Source organism: Empidonax traillii, unplaced genomic scaffold (assembly GCF_003031625.1).
Source record: "Empidonax traillii isolate 1590-97213 ecotype Southwest subspecies unplaced genomic scaffold, ASM303162v1 scaffold1247:size388203, whole genome shotgun sequence".
NCBI classification, from domain to species: domain Eukaryota; kingdom Metazoa; phylum Chordata; class Aves; order Passeriformes; family Tyrannidae; genus Empidonax; species Empidonax traillii.
The window spans coordinates 214,418-226,058 of NW_020956440.1; the positions used below are offsets into that span (position 1 = coordinate 214,418).

General features: G+C 45.6%; 1 protein-coding gene across 1 annotated transcript in view; it reads right to left on the reverse strand.

Moving 5' to 3' along the window:
- The window catches only part of CNTN4 (contactin 4), a 235,360-nt gene that overhangs the window by 70,741 nt on the left and 152,978 nt on the right, over window positions 1-11,641 (reverse strand). Inside the window, 1 exon segment of the mRNA XM_027906109.1 lies at window positions 11,082-11,177. Coding sequence (XP_027761910.1) covers window positions 11,082-11,177 — 96 coding nt within the window.

Genomic DNA, 11,641 nt, shown 5'->3' on the forward strand with positions numbered 1-11,641 from the left:
CTCAGTGTTCAAATCTCTCTTAAGTGGCACTAACAGGGGGTTTTGATGGCTACAAGAAATTCAGGCAATGATAAAGCACAACTGATTATCTGATGAATGTCCCCCAAGGTTCCTCTTCACACCCTTCCCTTCCCATCTGCCACCTGCACTGTGGGTCCTGGGGTTTTGGGCCATTTTTTCTCTCTCACAGTTTTATTTTAAGGGCAAACTACCTGAATTATACACTGTCTGTATTTTTGTGGGCCTCCAGACCGTTTCATTACCCTGCTAGAACACCGGATCAATTTTTTATCTTCTGGTCTTAAATAATCGCGGAATAATTTAAAGGAATCAACCCGGACCAAAAACGTCGCCCAGTAATTCTCCCCTTGGCTCTTTGCTCTGCCCTCTCCATCACACAGGGCTGCCCACCCAGCTCCACCACACCACAGCTCTGGGCCCCTCAAAAGCAGGTTTTAATAAAAAGCATGATAAATAATGAAGAGGATTAATCTAAGGTTAATAACACATTTTTTTTGGATGAACCCTCGGCTGCGCTCAGCCTGACGACACAGTTGCTCAGCAGTCTGCACACAGAGAAATGTAAGTGTAAGAATGAGAAAAATGTACAAATTGCCCAATTTCTGCCTTAGGTCTTTCCTCACAGCAATTCTCAGTGCATGCAGGGCTGTGTTCACTGCCCAGCCCCTCGACTCCATGCTTGCCCACGGTGTAGAGCTTCCCCCAGGGGGAATTAAAAGGGCAAGAGGTCTTCATTACCTGAAGCCTGATCAATAATCACCTGTATCTGCTGCATCTCCATTCTGGGTATGTCCAGAACAGTTAAATATTTGCTGGCTGTACACAGCTGACCTAGCTTATCCCTGAGGAGCAGCCTCCAGCCCCCGTCGATGCCGCAGCGCCGCAGCGTTAACGACTATTGCCCCGTGGCATCGGGGATTCTGACAAAACTCCACCTAAAGTTCCCTCAGGGAGAGAAATCCACAGCAGTCTTTATCTGTGACTGAAGAGAAGATGCTGTGAGACTGAGTCCTGGGCTGTTGTGTTTCCTGCAGTTAAACACACAAAGCTATTTCGACAACATCTGCCGGGCAGCAGAGGCCCTCCCACCCCCTCGCTGCTTTAGGGCCAGCCTTTGGAGGAAACTATTAGGGTTTTTATCTGAAAAAACTTAGTAAACTGTCTTACAGGAATTTACAGCTCAGCCCAGTCCTGCCTGAAAAGAAAACCCCCCAACAAATCCGACCTGTATTTGTCAGAAGGGCTTGGTACCCTCTGAACCAGGTTTGGTGTTTACTGGAACCAGTGAACCTTGCCCAGGATTAGACTTGATGCCACTTAATTTCCCTCACCTCTGGTTTAAACTTAAATTTTTGGAGTTAGGCTCAAGCCAGCTGCTCTTGGACAAAGCTCTTGGGAAGGGTCAGTCCACCCAGCCATGCCCCTTCTCCAGGGAGATCCAACCTGGAACTGCACCAACCAAGGATGATGCTGCAGGCACCTGAAAAGTTGGGATGTTGGGGCCTGCCAAGAGAGACAGTGATCCACTGAGGAAGGGGATTATGGAATGGGTTGGTTTGGAAGGAATCTTGAAGATATCCAGTCCCACCCCTTGCCATGGGTAGAGACACCTCCCACTATTCCAGGTTGCTCCAAGCCCTGTCCAACCTGGCCTTGGACACTTCCAGGGATGGGGCTTTCAATTATGAACTGAACAATTCTGGAGCAAAACACCATCACCTCTGGCATAGAGGAGGTCCCACAGACATTAAAGGCAACTGATTTATGGTGAAATCAAGATTTCAGGGAAACCTTATGAGCGCTCAACATAATGTGCCCCCTGACCCCATCAAACCAACCTTTAAAAAGACCAACAACACAGAAAGCACCCACAAGTGGGTGAACAGCTATAGATTTGCTGCAACCTTCATTCCTACTAATCACCCAATACCCTACTCATGAAGCCAGGAGATGCACCCCTTGCTGTCCTGTGGCACTGATTCAAGCCCAGATGGGTTCACAGCTTTTCCCACTGAGCAATGTACAGATCTCTGTGATGCTCTCTCTGCTTGTAAGTTCATTTTAATGAGGAAATTCCAGTACTCATAAAAAGAATACCAGCTTGCTATGGCCCAGAGAGTGGCATCAACATCCTCCCTAAGAAACACTCATCTCCACCTGACAGCCAGAGATAAATATCTCCATGGCAGATCCTGTCAGCAGCAAATGGAAAGAGGGGAGAGAGGAGACAGAAAAAAAAAAAGAAAAAAGATAAAAAGGGGCTGGACTGAAGCTTCTAATTATGGGCAAACATCAACTGAGAATAAATACACTGTAAGTGAGCACATGCACACATGAAGCTTACAGTGATTTTTAATTCTGCACTGCAGTTTTGCTGTGAGGGAGTCAGTGCTTGCTGATGCTCTCCAGGCTTGTGTTACATAAAGTGCTCCACACACCACCTGAAGGAATGACTCACAGATTTAATCCAGCAGTTTGTTTTCTGTTTAAAGTCAGACAGAGTTAGCCTAAAAATCTTTTTTTGTGTGCACTTGCTTCAGTAAAGCTAAAGGTCCCTGGGCTTGTTTTAAAACATATTTCAATGTGACCCAGCTAATCCTTTAATACCAGCTTTCACTACCTTTGATCAGCCTCTTACTGGAGCTATGAGAGATTAGATCAAACCTTAAAAAAGAAAAAAGAAAAAACAAACTTGGTTGCAGAGAATTTTCTTCCTGCAGTGAATTAATATTATGATCAACTCCAAGGCTGAAATATCTGCCCAAACAGCGTGGGGGGTTTGTCCTTTAGGGCACTGCTGTGGCACCTTCTCTTCACATATTTGATAGATAAACAGTGTTTTGATAGATAAACAGTGTTTTGATATCTACCAGCTGAAAACATCATCAGGGTTGCACATTTAGCATCTCAGTTAAACAAATCGTGGTCACGTATTTAGACATTCCAGCTGTGTGAGGGAACAGCAAATGCCCAAACCAACACCCCCATGGGTTTTCCAACAACAGAACATCAGCCTCACAGGAATGGGGGCTCACTCATCCGGGACTGCTGACTTCAACAACACAGCACGTGCATCCAGGGGTCTGGAGACCCAAAATTGAGTGCAAAAGTGGAAATACACCCATCATAATCAACGTTCTGCTGTGAGAGCAGATCAGCAGCCCTGGCTGCTTCTGACAGCTCTGCAGAGAGCAGCCAGAGCTGGGTTTGGAGGGAAAGGGTGGTTGCACCAAGTTAGCAGAGCCTGGGAGCAAGACTCTGATCTCTACTTTATTTTATAAAGAGATCACAAGATGTTACACTGTCAGTAAATGCCTATTGACTGGGTTCTGTCAGACGGCAGATTTCACTCATCTACAGCCAAACCCTGCCTGCTCTACCCCCTTTCAATCCCATTTCAATCTTCATTTAGTGCTGCCTGCAGTTGAGCAGGGGAATGAACCACACGACTGGCTCATTGACGATTTCTTTTTAAAGATGTCACGAGCTGTCACTGATAAATAAAAAATCCATTAATGTCGTGTTCCTTATTCTTTTGGTATTTCCAAGGTCTTTACTGGAGAGTTCTCTGTGTTCCAGACCCCAGCCATCCTCCCCTGTCCATGACACCCAGATGGGGCATCAACATCTAATGGCAGGTGATGCCACCACTGAAGGTGATAAATCACATATGCCAGCTGAAAAATGTGGGTCCAGACTCCTGTGCCAACGTCTGTTCTTGCCTCTGACCTTGTTTTGCAACTCAAATTCTTCCCTGCTGAAGTGAGGCAGATTACACACACCAACTCAGGTGCTTAAATTAGTGTGCATCTATAACGAGCTTGGCATTTGTGCCGTTAGAAATGTTTGTAATTTCATAAATCTCTCAATTAAAGCAGCGCTGCTTGTTCTCTGTGCTGTCAGAAACATCAAGCCAAAGCACTCCCAAATTAGAGGAGAATTTATCCTTATCCCTCATCCTCAAATATGTTGATAAACTTGTGCACAAACTGATTCAGCAGTTTTAGAGAAAGGATTATGTCAGATTAATTTTAATCTAATCCATTTCTATCTCCTGAGCAGCTTTTTACTTCTTGCTTTAAATAATTTAAACAGTGACTGTGGCACAGCATAAAAAATAAATGATGGGAGATGCACTTTAAATGGAAGTTACAACTCTCAATCACTTTTTATTTAAATGAGAGTTTCATATGCCTGATTTTAAGTTTAATGAAGCCCATTTTTGCTGAACTGTAATAATCCTCCCCCCACGGAACCAGACACAGACGGATAACGCTCTCCTGCAGCTCCATGTCTGACTCACCTACTCTGTAACTGCTCTTGGGTGAATTTGGGGCTGTCAAATGTTGACACTTCTTTCTTTGGACTTGGGGATTTTCCTGCTGTCTGAGGACACGTGAGTGACAGCCACTATTAAGAGGAAAAACTGATTAATTCAGATGTTTTTGTTGTTCCACTGTTTGCTCTCCTCGTGGTCTTCTCCATCTCCCACACATCTCACCAGCATCCCCCTCCAATGAGCCACCACATCAAGTAAATCCTGTTTTAACTTCCCATGTTCCCATTCCAGGAAAGACACCTGTGAGCTGTAGAGCCCCAACTCATGGGAACAACACCTTGCTGTGGCATTTTCCTGCTTGTTTGGAAATTGGGCCTTCCCTCCATCATTCCCTGCATCCTGCAGGCAGAACCACCCATGAATAACACAGCTGATCCAGCCACAACTCCTGGTTCATTCACATCTACCAACACCGACCCCACTGCCACGGTCAAACATACCAAATGCATCACTGACTCGTCCTAATGCAAACTATTTCTCTGATTTCCTTCCTCTTTTCTTTTCCCAGCCAGTTTACCTGCTCATGTTTTCACTCCAGCCTCTGGAGTGATCCATGACAGGCTGCTCAATGACCATGCAGCACTTTGACAAAGAGCTGAACCAACTTACGACCAGCCTAGCAGATTTTTTGCTTGGTTTCCTAGAGAAATGGAGCTTTTAGAAGCATGGTGCCCACCCAGCTGTGAGATACTCCTCTCTAAATTAGCTTCTCACTAATTGGAACCAAATCTGACCAAGCAGCAAAGGCTTACAAGACATTAAGACAGGAGAGGGAGAGGAGAAACTCTGAGTCCCTTAACAAGGAGAGGGCAGGGGTAGCTCAGCCCTTCAGGAATCTGCTTGGCAAGAGGCACCTGCCCCATCCTGGGCATACAGGTTGTGGAGAAAGCACATTTCTAAAAAGCTCTGGGCATCCCACACTGACGGAAGCAGCAGGAAAATAAAGCTGAATATTAAGGTTACTGTAGAAAATGCTCCAGGATGTAAGGAATACACCAGGAGAAGCATTCTTATCCCAACAAATAACTAACAGGATTAGTAGGATTCAACCTTCCATTCCTCTGAAGTGGGAATGGAAACCTTCCAATTAGCAGTTGGGCTTGATGATCCTTGGGGGTCACTTACAGCTCAGGATATTCTGTAATTCCACAAATCATGCCACAAATGAAAGATATGCCACTGAGAATCTGATATTTAACACCGAGGGGAAGATGCTCCTCAAGGCTCTTGCCCAAAGCCACCCTGAATTCAGCAGCAGCAAAGAAGAGATGGATCCACACAGAGGCATCAGTGCTGAGACAGAAGGAAATGAGCCCCTGTTATCAGGGAGACATTAGGTGGGAACAACCTTGGCCTCTTTGGCCATGAGCCATTTCTGGTTATTCCTTCCCTTTCCATCACCTCTTTCAAGGCTGAGTGTTTTCCAAAGTTTTCCCCCAGACTTTGTTGGTGGGGACTGTGAGGACTCCGACAGAGAGAATTACAAACGTTCCTTCCCATTGTTACAACAACGGCTCTGATCATTTATTAATCATGTATTAATTCTTCATAAGTGACAAGAGAAAAGGCAATATGACAGTTTTCAGAGAAGGAGGAGAAATAACTGCAGAACTGGTGCTACAGGATGGGGAGGAAAGGGGCACAAATACCTGACAGCAATGAAGGAACCACTCCCTGCCAAGCAGCACTGCTCAGGGGGTGAAAGCCCCACACACTGACCCTCTGATGGTGCAAAAATGCCTAATAATTGCCTTTTTCCTTCTGCACTGCTGCAATTAGCCTTCCCAGGTTCCTCTCCCCTCGTCCTTGCATTGTGTAAACACCAGGGAATATGAGATGTGATTTGGGTGAGAGATTCTTTCCAAGGCAACCCCCCCAAACCATTCATCACACTGAAGGCCATCAGCCACACTCAGAGCCAAAACATTCCCACTGTTTCCAGCCCATGAAGAGTCCATCATCACTTGAAAAGAAATAATAATGAAAGCAGTGAAAAAGTGACCAGACAAGTAAACACACACTGCTCATTTCTCTGCAGAGCCCAGAAGTGGTTTCGGCGTCACTGTAATCAGTAAAGTGCTTTCTGAAAACATGTCTGGTGTCCACACTTCACTACCTACCATACAGCATGAAAGGCTGAGATTGAGATGGAATCAGAATTGCCATCTCTGCTGTCAAATGCTAAAATTTAGTTAGTTCTACTTGATTAAGCTGTGCAACAGAACTAAAAGTTCTCCCAGATATCAAGAGGGGGGAAAAAAAAGGTAGAAGAGAATGAGAAAACCTGAACACATCCATTAGGTGAAAAGATGTGAGAATAATTCTCTGTCAACATTTCAGCTCACAGACAAGGACTCCATGGCTGTGTTTCCAACAGGAGTAATGGCATCAGATAGGAAAGAGTTATGGGAACAACTGAGCTTTAATGAATCTCCTCCTCTTTGGGAAGATGGAATTTCCCAAGTGCATTGAGAACATGGGCTCTGCAGAGAGACAGCAAACTGATCTTCCTTAAATCCTGCCTTTGCTCCCTTCAAGGAGACACAGCTCCAAGATGCCCAGGAAGGTTGTCTGACTCCACAGCAAGGTGTGCAGGGAACTGAGGTTCAGGGAGAGAAATCATGCTGGGGAGCTTCACTCCCAGGGTCACCAGGAGCTTCACAAGTAGGGAGGAGAAGACACGTCTTGTAAAAGTATCAGCATGTTTCCATCTGCACATCTAAGCACTTTGTTATCTAAAAAAAAAAAAGCAATCAGCTGATTTATTCCTTGCCCAGATTACGGAGATAAACTAGGAGTGAGAATAAATATGCTCCAGATGGGGGGAGTGGTGGTAGGACAGAGAGATCCCAGAGCAGGACACACCTCTGGGGAATGCAAAGAGAACTCAAATAATCAAGTAACTGAGAGCTCATTTTTGCCAGTTCTCTGTGTACATTCACCGTTTCTCCCAGCACTCTCAGATCTCCATCTCCATAGGGTTTTCCCACGAGGGCTGGAAGGCAAATGTCGTGAGAACATCGTGTATAGATCTTCCAAAGATGAACCAAGAGGAATCCGCAGGGTGTGGGGGGGGAGCGAAAGAAATCCTACAAGACAAGTTCATTTATCTTCCCAAAGAAGGGAGGGGGAAGGATTTACAGACTCATTTGTTTCTGCACGAGGATGGGTGTGCTACCAGCCTGTCAAGTGGGAAGAAAATACTTTCCAGGACTGCATTTTTTTTTTTTTAGTCTCCAGACTCACAACGAAATGCCAGGGATGTTAGGAGGAATTTGAAAACTGCAGTTGTTAAAATATTAACAACCCTGCCCTGGCTATCAAATAAATCTAGTAAAAGTGGCAGCTAAATTACTCAGTTCCCACAAACTTCAATGAAAAGAACTATTTGGCACAAAAGAATATTTTGTCTTAATATTTGGAGATAAAAGTTAAAAAAGGACAGTGACCTCCAAATACTTTTCCCAGGCCTATCTCCCCTTTGGAACACAATTCAGAGCCCTGAGAAACACAAGGGAGTGTTTGCTTTGGTTTTCCCTGAGCTTTTTTGTTTGTTTGTTTGTTTCAATCAAGTTTATCTCAACAAGAAACCTGTTTTTTTGTTACACAGGCCCCCAGTTCCACGTTCCCAGAGCAATATTTACTCTCAAATTATTTCTTCTGTTGAGCTTCGCAGGTAGAATGGTTGACACACAACCATCATCAGGCTTTTGATTAAAGGAACAGTGGAAGTAATGAGGGAACACCCTTTCCATGCAGGGTAATTATCTCAGAAAAAACGGCACCAGCCCAGGTAGGTTTCTGCAAGTCCTTTAGTGCAACAAAGGCAAAAAAAAAAAAAAAAAAAGGAAAGGAAAAGAACTGAAACTTCTAACTTGGGGGACTGGGAGGGAAGCAGAGATTCAGATGCTGAATCTCCAACTCATATTACACTAAAAATTAGGACAATAGACGGAGATGCCCAAATTGTTCTGTGCAAGCCACATGCAGCCTGTTTGTCCCTGCTGAGGAAAATACTTGTTCATCATTTAGAGTCGTTCTCAGGATGAATTTCTTGTAACATTTGAACAATAGGACGCTCTTTTTTGGGCATCATTAAAGAATTAAAAGCACAAAAGAACCCTCAACAACTACTGCATGTAGGGCAACAGAACTTCACTTTTAGCTGCCAGCTCCTTAGAAAGGAGTATTTCCAGGCAGCAAAGTCTTATGGTGAGCTGCAGTGGAAAGGTTCAAGGTCTGGATGTAGCATCTTTTTAATAAAATCCACAATTTTTTTAAGACCAAGGCAACCAAGGGATGAGAGGAAGTTATTCCCTTCTCATTTACTACTTGTTTTCAACCAAATTTCCCCAGGGGGGCTCTAAGCATTGTCACTTGACCCACCTCAAAATGGGAGATCCTGGCCCTCCTCAGACACTTTGGAAGTTTCTCCCATCACACACAAATCCTGACACCCAAAAGAATAGCCTCAGCTTTGTGCTCAGCCAGGATGGTTTTTTTTTCCAGGTTTCTACTATTCCAGTGAACACTCTCACCAGTGAAGCAACAGCAATTCTCACACTGAACCAGTTTGCTTTTTAAAATATTTTTTTAAGATTTCATTTTCAATGCAAGCATGAAACTACAGTAAAAAATAACAATAATATTACAAAAGTGTTGTTTGTTTTTTTTTTTTTCCCCAGACAGTCCTATGCTTCAGCATTGGTCATTAACATCAGCAGGCCCTTTCTGCAAGGATGATGAAGTCAGGCTGCTGCCCTAATCAAGTTCTGAAATAAGTAATTGCATTTTGTCTATCTTAACTCGCCCTTTCAACGAGAGGGATTATTTTTCACTCCCCGGGCTGAAAGTTTTTTTTTTTTTTTCCTGTTGCACTACAACATGAAATACTTGCAATGTTATATCAGGGGACTGGAAGGAACTGATCTCTACAGCTCTGCTTTGCAAACACTGCCGGGGCCCCAGGGGATGGAGCTGCCCATGGAACACGGCGGTTTTCCGATCAGCAGCTGCTTCCAGGGACACCTGATACTCTCTGATGAACCTCCCTGTGCCCAGAGAGAGAACAGGGGCTGCTTGTGGTAATTGTGCAGTGACTGCACAGACCCAAGAGCTCTGGTTACACTGGCAGATGAGCAGCTGTGACTTTTAAAACCCATCCTCGTTTCTAACCTCAGCAGGAAGGAAAAATAAAAGGAAATATTGCCACAGAGCAGACAAATTCCCACAGAACAAGGGTCTTGGTTTGAATTAACCGGACCTGGTTTGAGTTTCCATGAAATACTTTCTGTGCAAACCAAAAAAACAACAACTGGCACAACTCCAGCCCAGCTCAGTGACAAAACTTAATAGCATCAGTTTAGACTAATTGTGGATCTGGCTACAATTAGAGATAACTTGCTAGCTGCAACAGAGCAGGTCATGAATGGTGGTCATGTGGGAAGTCATCTCTCACCCAAATGACTGAGGGAAATAATCACCCTCGAGTTTTCTGCCTCTCTGAGCACCACAAATGCCCTCACCTCCTGGTCAGTGCAAGACATGCCCACATACTGAGCCCCAACTGGAAATAATACCAGCACCTTTCTGGAATTCATGTTGTGTCATCAGGAAATAAACCCAGCCCAGAACTTTCTCCTGAATCACCCGATCAACAATTCCCTCCTGGCTGCTCACACCATCACCAGCCACCACATCCCCACACAAGGTGCTCAGGCTGCAAAGATTTCTCACGGCACAACAGAAACCTCTCAGCAACTGCAGAGACAAAGGCAAACGTGCACAAATCCTGCCTCATCTCTGTGTTGTCCCTCTAGGACACAGGAGCCACCCTGCCTGTGGAGAAATGGGATGCAGCACCACATGGCCATGGGTGTCCCCAGGAGCTCACTGGGAAAGGGCCCTGGCTGAACAGGATCCATGGGTAGGTCTGTCAGCTGGTCAGATGTGAGCAAAGCAGCTCCTTAAGCCCCTGTCCCCTCCTGTCTGAGCAATCAGCTCAGCCCAACAGCAAATGGTCCACTGGGCAATCTCCATCCTGCTCTGCTGATGAGCACAGACAGATTTCAAAGCAGGATGGCAAATTTCTTTAAAAAGGGACACAGACCCATGGAATGATGACCACTTTTTTTGATGGAACAAACGACCCCCCTGACGGAAGAGGCAGCTGCGAGGGCTGGTTGTTGCTCGTGGTGGTTGCTGGCACAACACGTGGTGCCTGTCGGGCACACACACTGGCCACGCCTGAGATGGCATCCTGCAGGAGCTGATGATGGAATGACTCCCCCTCCAACACATTTTTTCCTCTATAAATGTCACAGTACAGCACACGTGTTCAGGACATCCCCCACAAACACCGGACTGGCACATTTAAAAGGGATTTGTGCTAAGCCGAAAGAATTGGCCTGAATTTTCTAAACGTTTGTAGCACATTCTGTGAGGCAAACAGCACCAGAGCACTTGCTACACAGAATCATGGAATCATTTACACCTTTAAGATCACTTGAGTCCAACCATTAACCCAGCCCTGCCAAACCTACCACTAAACCAAGCCCCCAAGAGCTTTTTAAACCCCTCCAACGAGGGCAAACCGTGCCTGAGATTTTAAGCGCAGCAAAAGTTGTAACAGCACATGAATAAATGCACTAGAGCACACAAAACAACGCAGAGCAGAAGTTTGCAAACACCCCTGATAGGAAGGAGAAGGAAAGTGCTTTACCTCCCGAGTGGGGCGGGGGCCCGCACAGCAGCACCATGCCCTGGCCCTGGCGCACGGACACCGTGCTCCTCGTCCTGGTCTTGAAGTTCTCCAGGTCTGCCAAGAGAGAAAGAACTCAGTCAGAGGGCCAGTAATGGTTTATCCTCGTGGGAAGCATGAAAGCCTCCTTGGGACTTTGCTGCATGACGTGGAACATCAGCATGGAGCGGGGTCGGTGGGACCTGGGGGGCACGCGGGGCAGCTGGAGGATGAAGAGCATCAGAAGCAGCAAAAGGATCAGCAAATGCCTCCTCCAGGCTGGCAAGGGGGAAAAGGTGGTGATTTACCCACAGCAGAAGACACACCTACGGAAACCTGCAGCACCTGGAATGCTGGCAGAGCTTTGTTTTACGAACTCATGAAGAATTACTGCCTTAAATAACCAATTCCATCAGAACCCAGCCTGCTTCCCTTCAGGAGCCTTGTTACTGATGCCCTCACAACCCATGTGTGGAGACCCTTCCTCTCCCACAAGGAAGTCTCTCGTAACAGCTCCACGTTGCCCACACAGCTCTTTAATT